The sequence below is a fragment of the Apodemus sylvaticus genome, chromosome 3 (assembly GCF_947179515.1).
Source record: "Apodemus sylvaticus chromosome 3, mApoSyl1.1, whole genome shotgun sequence".
Taxonomy (NCBI): domain Eukaryota; kingdom Metazoa; phylum Chordata; class Mammalia; order Rodentia; family Muridae; genus Apodemus; species Apodemus sylvaticus.
The window spans coordinates 7,794,582-7,812,537 of record NC_067474.1 but is presented as its reverse complement, the minus strand read 5'-3'; the positions used below and the strand labels follow the sequence as shown (position 1 = coordinate 7,812,537).

The following is a 17,956-nucleotide window of genomic DNA, read 5'->3' as shown; positions in this document are numbered from 1 at the left end:
TACTTCTTAAATCTAGGCTCCCAATATACCAACAGGTGCTTAGTGCACTTTTCTTCTTGAGAGCCATGCTCATAGAGGTCCATGTACCGGCAATTAGAACTCCTTTTTCAGGGAGCGTGCCTGACCACGTCCTGGAGAGAGCAGTATTGCTGGGCCCACATCTTTACAACAAAGACCTTCCCATTTCTTGGAGGAACCTGGTCAGAGTTCTGAACCTAAGGACTTTGCAAGATGGTTTAGATTTAGCAGAATGTGATTAATATCTTCATTCTTGAATATTCCAATCAGGTTCTTTCCAACTCTATTCTAATTTCAGGCAAGAAACTACCTTAGGGAGAGTCAATCCCAGAGCCAAGGCCATTTGGAGAGTCCAGCTAACAGTGTCTTCCCTAGTTCACTGACTGCTTCCAAGGAGACTTCACAGATTTCTCTGTCCAGTTTAGGCTGGAAGGCGGCAAGGACACTTCCTACTGGGTCCTGGGACTTAACTAGCCTGTGTCTACAGGTCTGACTCCTTCCTGCTTACCCTGAAATACAGTCTAAAGTACCAACCACAAGTGTTGCAAATAACTCAGAAAGGTTCCAGTCAAAGGAGGAAACTGCGTTTACCAGCCCCGAATGCTCCCACTGCTGGGGTACCAGGAAGTGTGCTTGCTTATGAAAAACAGACTCATCTTTTAATAGTACACTTTAATGAGACTATACATTCAAAATAGCTTAAACGTTATAGTGAAGAAATTGTCCAGGAAGCAGCTAGTGAAAGTAAAAATTTTTTATTTCGATTGATTTCTCAATGTATCGTTCAATATAATGCCAGTTTTAAGGGCAGAAATTTGGTTCCACTGAAACTTGGTACTGCTACAGAGAGTGACTACTTTTCCCAGGAAGTAGGTAAACAGCTAGAGAAGAGAGAGCAGGGCTTTCCAGCAGCATGGCAACTTAGCCACAGGCCTGAGACTTGTGGCTGCTCTATTCATCTAGTCAACACGGCACGGACACGTCTTAGCTGGTGACAGAGTGAGAAACAGGAACAGTGGAGCACGTGCTGAACGGCAGTGGACAGACCAGGCGCAGGATGCGAGGACAGGCATAGAAAAGGGAACCAGGATTTACTCAAATGCTTTTTAGAGCCTTTCTGTAGATACAAATATATATATATATATATTTATCCAAAAATATGTTTTATACAGATAAACGTTTCTCAATTAAAGATGGGTCCAAATCTATAACATAAGCATGTCTTCTGGTAAGACCATCCACCTGAATTTTCAATTTCCTTAAAGTTAGTGCATTAGTTTCCCAAATATAATTACCCGACACCTTTTTTTATAGATAGAAATCAAGTAGGCCTTACTTTTTTAAAAGGGCTTGCAGGTTAAATGGTATCTCATTAAGATGCTATGCATATCAAACTTACAAGCCCCGTGAAGAATCATTACTGAACATATCAAAAAGGGCTATGTAAGCTGAATATTCCTCTTCACAGTAAACATTTTCTGATTGCCAGTTGATAAATGTTGAGAATGCACGAAGACGTCACCTCCTGTGTCAACGAGACATCTGCTGCAGTCGGTGGCAAGACACCCCACAGCAGCTATCAGGACTTCTGAATGGGATGTGACATGTACAACCACGACTTAGAAAATAAAGCACACAATTATTTTGGTGATTTTACAAATTTTTTTCAGGTGTAAAGGCTACAAAAAAACTCCTAAAAATTAGAGAACACTGAAAACATTAAAAGTTTGACATCTGACTTTATAGTATTTCCACTTTACCCTGAAAGACAACTTAAAAAATATGACCTTCTTAGAACAGGTCACCTTGCTATAATATTGTAAAAAAATTGGTGAGAGCAAGAAAAATGTTCACTGGTTATATAGGGGTTTGTAAATAGTTTTTCCCCAAACCATTAGAAACAACATTAAAGACAAAAATCAAAAACAAAAAAAAAAAAAAACCAAAAAATCAAAAACAAAACAAAACAAAAATAAGAAATGGTCCCTAAACTATTTTGAAGGCAGGTAGCTGAGTCTAAGCTAAAATCCGTTCTCGTTCAGAGTGACCATCCTCCCCTCCAATGCCCTTTATGATGCAGGAACAGTACAACAGCAAAAATCAAAGAGCATAAACTGTATTTTCAAGAAAAGAAAAGTTGCTAGTGCTGAAAGACAGTAGAAAGCAGATTCTTTGGGGGACATTAACCAGTCAGTTTCCATCCATTACGAAGACTTCTCTTTCCTGTTCCGCGGGGAATCCGCTCCATTTGATGTGACTGTGCCGTTCACACCGTTCTCTGCAAAGAGAAGATAGGCAGGCGTGGCTCTCAGCAGAAGCGGGTGTGAGCAATAACATTATACACAATGCATGTGCAGATGCGACCTGAAGCCCCAAGGTCTCAGGCAAAACTTGTGATCCTCAATGTGAACAGGACTTAAGCAGCAATGTAAAGGGAAGGAAGGTACTAGAAAGAGCACGGGGCAGGCAGGAGCGGTGGCAAGCTTGCAGGGCTTACACACCGTACACACCCACAGCAGTCCTTACAGGACAGACACGGAGCTGCCTCCCACTGCATGGCAAAGCCCTGTAAGTTATTTCTCTTTCTCTTTCTTTCTTTCTTTCTTTCTTTCTTTCTTTCTTTCTTTCTTTCTTTCTTTCTTTCTTTCTTTCTTTCTCTCTCTCTCTCTCTCTCTCTCTCTCTCTCTCTCTCTCTCTCTCTCTCTCTCTCTCTCTCTCTCTCTCTCTCTCTTTCAGATTTATTTATTTATTATATATAAGTACACTGTCGCTATCTTAATCACCCCAGAAGACATCAGATCTCATTACAGATGGCTGTGAGCCACCATGTGGTTGCTGGGTGTACTGGCTAGTTTTGTGTGTCAACTTGACACAGGCTGGAGTTATCACAGAGAAAGGAGCTTCAGTTGGGGAAGTGCCTCCATGAGATCCAGCTGTGGGGCATTTTCTCAATTAGTGATCAAGGGAGGAGGGTCCCTTGTGTATGGTACCACATTTGGGCTGGTGCTCTTGGGTTCTATAAGAGAGCAGGCTGAGCAAGCCAGGAGAAGCAAGCCAGTAAGAAACATCCCTCCATGGCCTCTGCATCAGCTCCTGCTTCCTGACCTGCTTGAGTTCCAGTCCTGACTTCCGTTAGTGATGAACTGCAACGTGGAAGTGTAAGCTCAATAAACCCTTTCCTCCCCAATTTGCTTCTTGGTCATGATGTTTGTGCAGGAATAGAAACCCTGACTAAGACAAATTGGTACCAGCATAGTGGGGTATTCCTGTGACAACCTGACCATGTTTTGGGGAGGACTGTGGAAGGACTTTGGAACTTTGAGCTAGAAAAGCCATTAGAATATTAAGAGCTCGGTGGAAAGTTCTGTAGGAGCTTGGAAGACAATGTTAAGAACAGTGCAAAAGATGGAGGCCTGGCTTGTGAAATTTCAGAGGGAAGATTAAAGACTCTTACAGTGGCCATGTTTTGATTGTGAAGATTCTGTGGTTTTGGTTAGCTGGGGCTGAAGAATCAGCTGTGAGTAACAAGATACCAGAACCACTAAAGCAATCCTTTGTGTTACTGGGACTATTGATGCTGGTTAGCTGGAGCTAAGAAATTAGCGGTGATTAAGAAGAGACCAGCATCACTGAGATGAAATCTTCTTGGAAGTGTTTTCTGAGCGCACAGAGAGCATGTTCCAGAGATAGCCACAGTTGTATTTTGTGCTGTGGCTGGACTTGGTACTGTGTAAGAGTCACCAGATGGTACTGGTTTTGAAGGCATGAAGGGGTCATGAAGAGCAGCTGAGGCTCTTGGCACAGTGAGAGGCCACGCAAGGCCATTGGTGAAGGTGCAGCCTCAGTTGCAGTTGATGGCCCAGGACTTGAAGGGGTCATGCATAGGAGCAGAGGCTTGTCACCCTGATGAGAGCCTATGAGAGGCTATTGGTGAAGCCTAATTACAGTGGAAAATAGCAGCGTTTTGGAGATGCCAGTACCATGCGATGACCACCAAGAACAGCAGCAGCAGTGGAGTACAGGCAGCTGGAGCCTAGAAGACAAGCTGTGTGCTACAAAGGGCAGAGCTGGAGAAGTGACCCAAGCCCTTGGAGGAGCCCAGAAGATTGTGAGTTGGATCCCAGACATTGAACCATTGGAGTTTGAATTTTGTTTTTGGTTGTGACTGTGCCCTGATATGTTTCCCTCTTGAAGGAAGAAAGTGTGGAGCCCACAGTTGACTTTGAATTTTTAAAAGACTTTGAATTTGAAAGATACTGGACATTTTAAGGTGATTGAACTTTTAATATGTAAAGACTGTGGGACTTTTAAAGTAATTTAGAACTTGGGGATGAATAAGAAAGTAAGGGTTGAGGCTTAATAGTGATGTGTTTGTGTGTCAAGTTGACAAGGGGTCAATTGTACTGGCTAGTGTTGTATGTCAACTTGACACAGGCTAGAGTTATCACAGAGAAAGGAGCTTCAGTTGGGGAGGTGCCTCCATGAGATCCAGCTGTGGGGCATTTTCTCAATTAGTGATCAAGTGGGGAGGGCCCCTTGTGGGTGGTTCCACCTTTGGGCTGGTGCTCTTGGGTTCTATAAGAGAGCAGGCTGAGCAAGCCAGGGGAAGCAAGCCAGTAAAAAACATCCCTCCATGGCCTCTGCATCAGTTCCTGCTTCCTGACCTGCTTGAGTTCCAGTCCTGACTTCCTTTAGTGATGAACTGCAACGTGGAAGTGTAAGCTCAATAAACCCTTTCCTCCCCAACTTGCTTCTTGGTCATGATGTTTGTGCAGGAATAGAAACCCTGACTAAGACACTGGGAATTGAACTCATAACCTCTGGAAGAGCAGTCAGTGGTCTTAACTGCTGAGCCATCTCTCCAGCCCAAGTTATTTCTTTAAAACATGGAGAAGGGGCTGGAGAGGTGGCTCAGCAGTTAAGAGCACTGACTGCTCTTCTGAAGGTCCTGAGTTCAAATCCCAGCAACCACATGGTGGCTCACAACCATCCATAATGAGATCTGATGCCCTCTTCTGGAGTGTCTGAAGACAGTTACAGTGTACTTACATATAATAAATAAATAAATCTTTAAAAACACGGAGAAGCTCTTAGGGATGGCAACTACTGCAGCCCATTCCTCAGAACTATGGCGGGTGCAGATGGCAGCACACACCTTCAATGCCAGTGCTCGGGAGGCCGCAGCATGTGGGCTTTACATCCGCCCTTTGGGGTACCAAAGAAGCACTGACTGAACTTGGGTAGAGCCTGAGCTGTAATCTAAGTTTCTGCAAATTTTAGGGAAGGGAAATTCTTTGGAAGGCAGTCTTAAGTCACAGTGGAGTTTAGACACCACAAGAAGGACAAGCTGGAGATGACAAGACATCTAGTAAATCAAATAAAGGACTCACAAAAGTTATGGTTCCAAAGAGAACCAAATCACAAGTGTTTGGAGCCAGCCAGCACTCCAGGGCCGAGGAGTGCAGGTGACGCAGAACGAGGACAGAGTTTCCCTGAACTCTGGGTGATTCTCAAGGGGCAGTCAAGACCATGCCCAGAAGCCATCTCAAGAAGGGGACCCCAACTGCAAAAAAGCCAAGCAAGCTTAAGGCTGGACGAGAGTAGGAACTGACACGGTAAGACACAAAAACAAACGAACAGATGTAAAGATAAAGTCATCGAGAAAGACTTAGAAGTACTTTTGCTTTGTCTCAGTGCTAGAAACTGGACCCTGGGGTTCACAAATTCTGCGCAGGCTCTCTGCCCTGAGCTACATCTTAGCTCTAACATGCTGGGGTTTTGACTGACAAGAGAAAAAGGCATAAATTTCTTGAAAAAAAAATCACAAGTTGCTGAAAGGGAGAGATTAAATCGAGATTTAATTCATTATCTTGAGTGTAAATCTGCAGAGATGGGAGTCTCTGTTAAGTCCTCCATCAACTTATAGACAAACAGCACCAGACTGACCAAGGGATGGATGGATTTAATGCGGTTTATAAAGCTACTGGAACCGACAAGGATATTGGGGAAAAAAGTGCTAATTGCAGGCCAATCTTCTATATGAATATAGATGGAAAAAATCCTAAATCAAAAACCAACACAGCAAAGGTGCAATATCATCCGTCCCTAACATGGGTGTCTACCAGGATCAAGGGAACAGTTTTATATCCAGAGAAGAGAGGGCTGGGTGTTGCCTCCACAGGGGACAGACAGTCCTTGCTGCAAGAACTTGAGGACTGATTTCAAATGTCCACGTCCACATGGAAACTGCTGTGAAGACAAGGGCATTGTGTCCACATGTAGGCAGGAGGACTGCCGGGCTTGCTGGCTGCCGTCCTCATTCTAGATTCAGTAAAAGACCCTGTCTGAGGGGGAGGCAGAGAGCAAGACTCCGCCCACCACCCCCCAACCCCCCCCCCCCCCCCCCCCCGCCACGGGTTTCCATGCCTGCCATGCCAGCTGCTCTCAAGTCAAGATAATTTAGCAAGACAGTGCAACATAAAGAATCTAGATTGGCAGGAAGGTGCAGAACCTAATTTCATTTATAGATGATTCGAAAGAACCCACACTCACTGAACCACTTAACCTAAGTCCATCAAAGACTGCCAGATACCAGATCAATATGCAGAATCAACTGCACTGTGTACATTTGCAGTGTACAATCTGAAAATGGAATTATAGATATGATTCTATTTCACAGCAGCATCCAAAAGAGTAAAATATTTAGGGGAGAATTTAATCAAAGAACTTAATATTTAGATTGATAACTATAAAATTTAATTGGAAGACATTAAAGAGCAGAATAAATGAACAGACATCCGTGCTTGTGCTCCCAAAGCATTTACAGATGAAAGGGAATTTGGAACAAAACTCCAGGTGCTTTTGGCAGACACTAAAAGGAGGATCCTAAAACTTACACAGAAATGCTCAAACCTGAAATCACCAAAATGTGAAAAGGAAGAAAACGAGAAAATTCCAGAACCACAGAAAAACAGCCAGGCTGTGAGCTACCCACCCACCCACCATAGCAAGGCAGTGAGCTACCCACCCATACACCATAGCAAGGCAGTGAGCTACCCCCAACCCACACACCACAGCAAGGCTGTAAGCTACCCCCAACCCACATACCACAGCAAGGCTGTAAGCTACCCCCAACCCACACACTACAGCAAGGCAGTGAGCTACCCCCAACCCACATACCACAGCAAGGCTGTAAGCTACCCCCAACCCACACACTACAGCAAGGCAGTGAGCTACCCCCAACCCACATACCACAGCAAGGCTGTAAGCTACCCCCAACCCACACACTACAGCAAGGCAGTGAGCTACCCCCAACCCACACACCACAGCAAGGCAGTGAGCTACCCACCCACACACCACAGCAAGGCAGTGAGCTACCCCCAACCCACACACCACAGCAAGGCAGTGAGCTACCCACCCACACACCACAGCAAGGCAGTGAGCTACCCCCAACCCACACACCACAGCAAGGCAGTGAGCTACCCACCCACACACCACAGCAAGGCAGTGAGCTACCCCCAACCCACACACCACAGCAAGGCAGTGAGCTACCCACCCACACACCACAGCAAGGCAGTGAGCTACCCCCAACCCACACACCACAGCAAGGCAGTGAGCTACCCACCCACACACCACAGCAAGGCAGTGAGCTACCCCCAACCCACACACCACAGCAAGGCAGTGAGCTACCCACCCACACACCACAGCAAGGCAGTGAGCTACCCCCAACCCATACACCACAGCAAGGCAGTGAGCTACCTCCAACCCACACCCCATAGCAAGGCAGTGAGCTACCCACTCACACAGACACATCAAGCTACCCACTCACACAGACACATCAAGCTACCCACTCACACAGACACATCAAGCTACCCACTCACACAGACACATCAAGGGGGTGTCTACCTATATACCACAGCAAAGCAGTGTAGATATTTGCAGTGACAGGCACCTAAATACATCTGGCAAAAGCCAGAGCTCAGATGGCACTCATTTTTCAACCTTCATCGTAGAGAGGTTAGTCTTCCCCCAAATAGTACAAGAACAACTGTGTGTAAAGGCGAGAAAGATGTAGCTCCCTAAAATGATGCCGTATGCAGCCCCAACAGTGTGGGCGCTCTCCCTCATGACCCAGTAGTTCCACACCAGAGACAACAGAAAGGAAGGGTGCAGACAAAGCCGTGCAGAGTGTGCTTGCACCACCTCCTGTGAAAAGCGCACACAACCCAGACGTCCTCCAGCCAGACGAAGGCTGGCGTGTTCACACACGACGGAGCAGCCATCTGTAGCACGGGGCCCCAGGAGCTGCTGCCAAGCCTTCTCCTCTGAGGCCCGCACACACAGTTTGGCATGTGCTTTCTCACCCTTCATAAATAAAAATGTCATTTACAAAACTTTAAGAGTATGATGCTATGGCTGACCAGGTATCCCAGCAATTGGCAGCGTTGCAAGTTGGATGCCTGGAGCCCACTGAAGATGGAAGGATGACCTCCCCAGGGCCATCCTCTGACCTCCAGATAACACACAGACACATCTACATAACACACAGAAAAGTTAAAATGCGCCAACTGAAGCCAGTCACGACTGCACACTGCGCTGTCCCGTGCACGACACTATCTAGCAAAGCGCTGGCAATCTAAAGCCCCGTAGCCAAGTTTCTGCATGCCTCCACGTCTGTGCTCCCATGACTTGAGTCAACACCAACCTGTTCCTTTTCTGGAGGACCTGCCTTTGGTCACAGCCGGTTTCCTTTTCACAGGTGGGGCCTGGAAGGCAGAATGTTCCCTCCACCTCCGAAGCTGGAAGTTAATGAACTTCCACATCATGAAGGCTTGTGTGATGCAAATGGACGCGAGAACAGCGATCCTGAAAAGCATGCAGAAAGTGACACAAAAATTAGACTGCATTAGACCACGCCATGGACTCAGTGCTGAGGCTTAGTGCACAGGGGTAGTCATTCACTGAGGGAATCACCTTACAAGTTAAACAAACCATCAGCAGGCGTGAACCCAAACCAAGGCTCCAGCCTGTTACCCCTGACGGATCCCGCTGACAGGGAGGGAGGCTGGCAGCAAGCTCAGCAGCAGTGGGACTGGGACGGGGACGGGGACGGGGAGGGGGGGACGGGGACGGGGACAGGTACCTAACGGCCAGCACGTTGAAGTTTCCACTACTAAAGTCCAGCTTCTGATTCTCTGCTCTCGCCAGGCCAAAACCAACAGTAAGAACGGAAAGAATTAGGGTAAGAAGTCTTCCCAAAACAAAAAGAACCGCCCAGAGAGAAAACCTGCAAGACATACAAAGTCACAGTAAGAAAACCCCAGAAGAGATGGTTCTACGGCAGTTAGACCCTCCAGAGTATATTTAAACAGTTCCCCTGCTGTGGTACGGGTGTGCTCGTGTGTGGCTGAGCCCGTGAAGACGGGCAGCGAGAACACCTTCCTCAGTTATCTCCACCTCACTGAGACAAGGCCTGTCACTGAAGCTGGAGCTCGCCACTGCCAGCCTGGCTCCAGCCCGGCTCCTCTTGCTGCCACCCCACACCTGGCGTCCTCTATGGGGCTGGGGGTCTAGTGTTGGAACAGTGAGCACTTTCCACCAAGCCATCTTTCTAGTCCCTAAAACAGCATTTCTTATCCTGCAAAAAGGATTTCTGGGTTCCAATTCCTGGGAAATCCTATACAACGTAGCATACTGTCAGAGGTCCACGGCACGGATTACCCTAATTAGGTTTTCCAGAACTCCAGTAGACAACTGTTTAATGTTTTTGTTCATTGGGAAGTGCTGGCGAGGGGGGCCACAGATATCACTCTACAAGTTATACCTTTCAAATCTTTCTTTTCCATCTGAGTTTCGCTATCAAAGTCTTTTCATATCTGTAAGACTGTATTACCCATTTCTTTCTATTCTCGCCTTGTGAGAACACTCTCATTTCTGGTGCGCATGCTGTGGGAGAGGTGTGCACATGCAGGCCACGGAGGTCAGAGCACAGCGGTGTTGTGGGCTTCTCCCCATTCCTTTCTGTGCTTCTGAGGACAACCGGGGATCTGCAGGCTTTCTGATAGCATCTCACCGGGCCTGTCCCTTTACTTTCTCCTAAAAGTTCTTCTCTATTGCTTCTTTTCTCAAAAGGAAGTTACGTTGTTACAGCCATACAGACACTAAGGCTGATACAGGGCCTGCCCAGCTAAGAAATACTATTTTAAAGAAGGAAAAACAGACTATGAACATTGTTCTTAAAATTATTTATCTATTTATTTAAGTGTACATGGGGTGTTGTGCCGACATTTGTCGTGCAGCACGTGTGTACCCAGCACCTGTGGTGGCCAGCTGAGAGCACTGGATCCCCCAGGACTAGAGTTATGGAGGGCTGGGGGCCACCATGTGGGTGCTGGGAAGTGAACCCAGGTCCTCTGCAAGAGCAACAGGGGCTCTAACCACTGAGTCATCTCTCCAGCCCAGAGTATCAATATTGTTAAGTGATGGTTCTGCTTTCTTTTAGCCTACTACTAACAAAACTGTAGAATTCTCAAGGACACAGGCTTTGACAATCTAGGCACTGACTTCAAACACCTGCTCAACAAATAGGCGATGACAGCACTTACCCTTTCTGATACTTCTCGTCACTAAAATAAAATAGACGAGAAATGTGGAAAAGAAATTCAACGAAATAGTGCAGCACCAGAAGAACAAGGCCCAGGTGATTCAAGCTGTTGAAAGAACACACGAAGAAGAAAGACTAATTACCAACTCCGATAAATCAGCACATTCTCTGCTGTTGTACCCACACCAAATCCCAACTCACTTCAGAAGATAAGCTCCAGCAATATGGAAGAGGTAAAGGCCGATGTAGACAAGCTGACGAGGGATATCTTCCTGCAAACACAAGGACACATCGCAGATGAACAACAAGGCCAACACTCGCACTTTTAATGGTGTGAGTCATACCGCTTCTCACATCCAGATGACTTGGCGTCTTAGCCCTACCTTTCTGTAGTCACCTGACCGAGACAACAATGACCACAGACAAAGAGCCCTCACCGAAGTCGATACTCACAAGCAATAATTCCCCAAATGCTAAGGAAGCATCTACAGCTTTCAGACAACAGTTCTCGAGGGGCTTCCCCTTCCTTCGCTGTATACAATAGCGCCCCAAGGCGCTGCTCACCTACTCCAGGCGCACCACACAGAAGAAGCCAGAGGGAAACTAAGTTCTGCGCTCCCTGGGGGTGTCATCTAGGGCAAGCTAACTCTGCATCACAAGCCTAAAAACACCGCCAAGAAAAAAAGAGAAGCAAGGAGACATAGGAGTCCAGGGAGCCTCTGGAGAACACCCATCCCAGGTAAGAGTAAGGCTAAGGAGACACGACCCATCTAGGAAAGGACTTTGCCACGGCAAGCACCCCACGGTGCCGTCCGCCACACTCTTATCTGGGCAAAGGAGAAAACCAAGAGAGCTGGGTAGGACTGGCTTTCTGAGGAGGAGCTCACAGAAGCAGCCTGCTGGTTTGCCATGCGTGGCCCACTGCTCGCCACAGCTGTGGACACTACAGCCTGACAGCTTCGAGAAGCTCTGTGTCCTCAGCACCTTCTCCCCTGTGGCCCCATGGTTTTGGTATGAGAATTACCTCTCTACCAGAAGCCACAGTGAGATTTGGCTTAAAACTAACACACAAAATCATTATAGCCGGGCGGTGGTGGCGCAGTCCTTTCCTAGACGGGTAATCCAGGACAGCCAGGGCTATACAGAGAAACCCTGTCTCGAAAAAAAACAAATTCAAAAAAAAAAAAAAAACCAAAACAAAAAACAACAACAAAAAAACCTTAATTATAACAATGAGTCATTTAATAAGAGTTTCGGAGAAAGTTCTGCGGTGTGATTCTGGATGTGTACTTCCATTTCTGGCTATTATATTCTCAATACTTATAATGGCTTATGCAAGAAGGAAATCGTGGAATGCCATAAAATCTGGATAATCTCATTTTCTGTGGAAAATCTAACTGGTATGTTCAAATTATGAATCCCAAACCTTCTACTTGCTCTTCCAGATCTTTTTATTAAAGATTTCTATTTTCATAAGAAAACACTTCTTGATGACGCAAGCTTTATTACAAATGATCACATGTATACCTATAAAAGGTAAAGATTCCCCTACAGTCCATCTTAAACTGAGTTTTAAAAAGCTCTCATATTACAGGGATAGTGTATATTGATTATTCTGAGTAATAATAAATGTTTGTGAGAGGCACATGGGCTTATACTTCTGTCACTGCCACCTTAAAATCCTTATCCAGGTCTAAGGACAGACTGAAAAGGCTTCACAAAACCCGAAGGGAGGCTGTAGTGCAGCGTGAGCAGCAGAAGCTGGAGGGGCGTGGCTGCAGCTGCCAACAAGCACTCGGGGAAACATTCTAAACATTTGTTATAATAATCAATTCTGTTATCTGTAACCAAAGCTAATTTTATTACCAGCAACAAAAATTTGACTATTTCTACAGTTCTTTAAAAGCTTCCAAGTTCAAACTAGCTAAGGAACGACGCCTCTGTGAGACAGGGTCTCATGTTGCTTTACCTGAACAGCCAGCTCCCCTACCTCAGCCTCTTCAGGACTGCACTGTGGCCACAGCGCCAAGGCCTGCCTAAGAAATGGCATTTCCAATCTTCTCCTGGGCTAGGAGATGCGCCTACATTGCAGCTGCATGATCTAAATATTCTCACTGAGGACACTAAGCTCCCGGCCCCACCACACCTCCCGACCTCTGCACGCTGCCCCTGCCCTCTCCAGTGCGGCGGCTGCTAAACAGTCACTGCACTACGTTTCTCCCAGCAAAGATTTCTCCCCAAAATACAGTTCATAGAGTAAATTTTAAGAAACAGTTTAACACATATGCAGCTGTTACTTTCAAATTATGCTAATTACTTGAAACAGTTACTTCCAACTGTCACGTGTAAGTGTTAAAAATAGTTTCAGTTAAGTTCTAAGTTATGCAAATTATCCCATAAAAATGAGACCACACTTCTGGAGAAATGCCATCTGGCAAGAACTGATAAGAAGGAGCTTTAGGAGATAAATGAACAACTGCTTAGAGAAGTTCCTTTTTACTCACCAGGGTCAGGGCACAGGGATAGCCTTGGAATAGTAATGAGATACTAAGGTACTGCCCGCACGTGCGGGTGTGCAAACACCCAGAGACAGCTTAGAGGAGCTGAGCCATGTCCAGGGGAAACATGACTCTCAAGACTGTTGTCAACAAAGCTTTCTACAATCACGCCAAGGTTCCCAAATCTCCGTGGAATCCATAGATGGCAGCACGCCCTCATCCTATCCTCTCCACAAATGGAGGCGAGGCCTATCCAATCCATAGATGGTGGCGCACACACCTACCTCTTCTCAGCCAGGAGAGACTGAGGAAGGAATGTCACGGATTACAAGCCAGACTGGGGCCACACAGAAAAACCATCTTTAAAGATGTGTGTGTGTGTGTGTGTGTGTGTGTGTGTAAATCTTCTATATAAAACTGTAGTTGCTAGCCTCACAGGGATAAGGGGCACTGCATACAGCCAGTGTCACCATGAAGTGTTTGTACTCACACTATGAAGTGTTTGTACTTCTTTACCAGTGGCCAGCGACTATTTTGTATAGCACAGCCCGAGACCCAAGTCCCACACAAGAGCTCACCAGACAGGGAAGAGCTCCAGGAAACTGTGGGTTCCAAAACTGCGTGCCCTCACCTGAACTTGTCTGATCACCTGCAGAAGCATTCCTCTTTATGCCCTGTGCCTCTCAGAGTACACGGCCCCTACCTTGGAACTGTTTGCTAATCCTAGCAGACAGCTGGCACGCATACAGAACAGAGGAGAAAGGGCCTATTTGTAATACATGCTTTTTAAAGACCATCTGTGGACTCTGGGAGGGAAGAGATAGATAAATCTGTCAGTAAATGGATGTCATAATACCACTTAAGAAAACTTCTCAGAACCAACCCTTCTACCTGTGAATAAGCAAGCACACAGCGACAGAAAGAGTCAACCACGAGCAGCTGTCGCTCAGGCTCAAGTCATTAATAAAGGACAGAAATGGCCTCCTCTGGATCCCTACCCGCTTATCCTCCTACATTATTACCAAACTATTATTAAACTATATCTACACAAAACCAAAGATATTTGATTAATTTATCACAGGGAAAAGGTAATCCTGAAAGAGCAACCCTCACATGAATGTAAGTGTGAAGTATAAGGTACAGTGCACAGAACGAAGACGGGGAGATTACAGAGGGGAGCACCCCACCCCCAGGGGAGATTACAGAGGGGAGCACCCCATCCCCAGGGGAGATTACAGAGGGGAGCACCCCACCCCCAGGGGAGATTACAGAGGGGAGCACCCCACCCCCAGGGGAGATTACAGAGGGGAGCACCCCACCCCCAGGGAGATTACAGAGGGGAGCACCCCACCCTCAGGGGAGATTACAGAGGGGAGCACCCCACCCCCAGGGGAGATTACAGAATGGAGCACTCCACCCCCAGGGGAGATTACAGAGGGGAGCACCCCACCCCCAGGGGAGATTACAGAGGGGAGCACCCCACCCCCAGGGGAGATTACAGAGGGGAGCACCCCACCCCCAGGGGAGATTACAGAGGGGAGCACCCCACCCCCAGGGGAGATTACAGAATGGAGCACTCCACCCCCAGGGGAGATTACAGAGGGGAGCACCCCACCCCCAGGGGAGATTACAGAATGGAGCACTCCACCCCCAGGGGAGATTACAGAGGGGAGCACCCCACCCCCAGGGGAGATTACAGAGGGGAGCACCCCACCCCCAGGGGAGATTACAGAGGGGAGCACCCCACCCCCAGGGGAGATTACAGAGGGGAGCACTCCAACCCCAGGGGAGATTACAGAATGGAGCACTCCACCCCCAGGGGAGATTACAGAATGGAGCACTCCACCCCCAGGGGAGATTACAGAATGGAGCACTCCACCCCCAGGGGAGATTACAGAGGGGAGCACCCCACCCCCAGGGGAGATTACAGAGGGGAGCACCCCACCCCCAGGGGAGATTACAGAGGGGAGCACCCCACCCCCAGGGGAGATTACAGAGGGGAGCACCCCACCCCCAGGGGAGATTACAGAGGGGAGCACCCCATCCCCAGGGGAGATTACAGAGGGGAGCACCCCATCCCCAGGGGAGATTACAGAGGGGAGCACCCCATCCCCAGGGGAGATTACAGAGGGGAGCACCCCACCCCCAGGGTAGATTACAGAGGGGAGCACCCCACCCCCAGGGTAGATTACAGAGGGGAGCACCCCACCCCCAGGGGAGATTACAGAGGGGAGCACCCCACCCCCAGGGGAGATTACAGAGGGGAGCACCCCACCCCCAGGGGAGATTACAGAGGGGAGCACCCCATCCCCAGGGGAGATTACAGAGGGGAGCACCCCATCCCCAGGGGAGATTACAGAGGGGAGCACCCCACCCCCAGGGGAGATTACAGAGGGGAGCACCCCACCCCCAGGGGAGATTACAGAGGGGAGCACCCCACCCCCAGGGGAGATTACAGAGGGGAGCACCCCACCCCCAGGGGAGATTACAGAGGGGAGCACCCCACCCCCAGGGGAGATTACAGAATGCAGCACCCCACCCCCAGGGGAGATTACAGAGGGGAGCACCCCACCCCCAGGGGAGATTACAGAGGGGAGCACCCCACCCCCAGGGGAGATTACAGAGGGGAGCACTCCACCCCCAGGGGAGATTACAGAGGGGAGCACCCCACCCCCAGGGGAGATTACAGAGGGGAGCACCCCACCCCCAGGGGAGATTACAGAATGCAGCACCCCACCCCCAGGGGAGATTACAGAGGGGAGCACCCCACTCCCAGGGGAGATTACAGAGGGGAGCACCCCACCCCCAGGGGAGATTACAGAGGGGAGCACCCCACCCCCAGGGGAGATTACAGAGGGGAGCACCCCACCCCCAGGGGAGATTACAGAGGGGAGCACCCCATCCCCAGGGGAGATTACAGAATGGAGCACTCCACCCCCAGGGGAGATTACAGAGGGGAGCACCCCACCCCCAGGGGAGATTACAGAGGGGAGCACCCCATCCCCAGGGGAGATTACAGAGGGGAGCACCCCATCCCCAGGGGAGATTACAGAGGGGAGCACCCCACCCCCAGGGGAGATTACAGAGGGGAGCACCCCACCCCCAGGGGAGATTACAGAGGGGAGCACCCCATCCCCAGGGGAGATTACAGAGGGGAGCACCCCATCCCCAGGGGAGATTACAGAGGGGAGCACCCCATCCCCAAGGGAGATTACAGAGGGGAGCACCCCATCCCCAGGGGAGATTACAGAGGGGAGCACCCCATCCCCAGGGGAGATTACAGAGGGGAGCACCCCACCCCCAGGGGAGATTACAGAATGGAGCACTCCACCCCCAGGGGAGATTACAGAGGGGAGCACCCCACCCCCAGGGGAGATTACAGAGGGGAGCACCCCATCCCCAGGGGAGATTACAGAGGGGAGCACCCCATCCCCAGGGGAGATTACAGAGGGGAGCACCCCATCCCCAGGGGAGATTACAGAGGGGAGCACCCCACCCCCAGGGGAGATTACAGAATGGAGCACTCCACCCCCAGGGGAGATTACAGAGGGGAGCACCCCACCCCCAGGGGAGATTACAGAGGGGAGCACCCCACCCCCATCGAGGCTGGGCAGTTTCTGAGGAGCGAGGAGAAGGACAAATGGTGACTGTGTTCTGTCGTGGAGGTCAGCTTAAAGGGGCACAGAGCTCTCCAGAGGTTTATCTACTTCTCCAAGCAGAGGCCTCTCCCACAGGCTAGAAGAGGCCTGCCCCACCCAACCATCTCAGGAAGGGCTTCCCTGGTGAAAATTTAACTGCTGTTTACTTTTCTGTCAACACAGATTTCTTCTTTTAGACTTACATACAGAACTGCTAGTTGAAATCCAACTAGTTACTTGTGAAATAAATTGCTAAAAAAGAAAGAAAACCAGTAAGAGGAAACTAACACAATTTTTTAAAAATGTGGTTAAGTTTTAATTTAAAATTACCACTAATTTAAAAGTGGGCGATCAGCATGGCAAACATAATTAGCAGTTTTCTTTTTTAAAGAAATAGCTGAGGGTTTTAGGTTTTGAACGGGGGAGAGGTGGGACCACGGAGCAGAGCCAAGGCCAAGGGCACAGGCGCATGCAGGGCTGGCAGCGGCCAGACTGCTTGTTTGCTTGCTTGCTCTCTCTCTCTCTCTCTCTCTCTCTCTCTCTCTCTCTCTCTTTCTCAACATTTTTTCCGAGACAGGGTTTCCTCTGTGTAGCCCTGGCTGTCCTGAAACTCACTCTGTAGACCAGGCTGGCCTCAAACTCAGAAATCCACCTGCCTCCCAGGTGCCTCCCGACTAAAGGCGCGCCACCACTGCCCCGTTAAAGACAGGCCTCCTTGTCTAAAGTGAAAAACAAAATAATACAAACCCCGCTTACCTTTTTGGTTTTCTGGAAGTAGAGTTCAGGGAACGCGTGGAGCCAGTACGCCAGCTGGGAGATGTAGAAAAACTTCATCTGGAATCTGAGTGGGGAAGGAAAATGTCTCTTAAAGGACTGGATTTAAACACAAACAAAGAAACAACAACCAACAACCAAAGAGGAGGCAGAAGGCAGGAGAGGAAGGGCGGCCAGGCTGCTGTCACCCCACGTGACGTGCCGCCCACCTCAGGCGCTCGCAGGGCCAGCTTGCCCAGTCTCCCCACCATTCAGTCAACTATGGCATTGCAATACTGGGCAAAGCCACAGCACGCAGAGCCCCTTGTGTGTCCGTTACCTAGGGCTGAACAGGAGACCCACAGATCGACAAGGCTTCATCACAGGGAGATGGGGCAGAAAGACAGCCCAGTCACAAGGAATGCATGGTAAAACGGGAGTGGCCA

At 48.8% G+C, this 17,956-nt stretch overlaps 1 protein-coding gene across 1 annotated transcript in view; it reads right to left on the bottom strand.

Annotated features, from left to right (window-relative positions):
• Positions 1–757: 757 nt before the first annotated feature.
• Tram1 (translocation associated membrane protein 1) overlaps positions 758–17,956 on the bottom strand; it is a 30,399-nt gene continuing 13,200 nt past the window's right edge. The window contains exons 6-11 of the mRNA XM_052175941.1: positions 17,514–17,598; positions 10,823–10,893; positions 10,623–10,727; positions 9,161–9,304; positions 8,723–8,883; positions 758–2,296 (exon numbers count right to left, since the gene is read on the bottom strand). Of these exons, the coding sequence (XP_052031901.1) occupies positions 2,223–2,296; positions 8,723–8,883; positions 9,161–9,304; positions 10,623–10,727; positions 10,823–10,893; positions 17,514–17,598 (640 nt within the window). The 3' untranslated portion in view covers positions 758–2,222. The remainder of the gene's footprint in view (positions 2,297–8,722; positions 8,884–9,160; positions 9,305–10,622; positions 10,728–10,822; positions 10,894–17,513; positions 17,599–17,956) is intronic.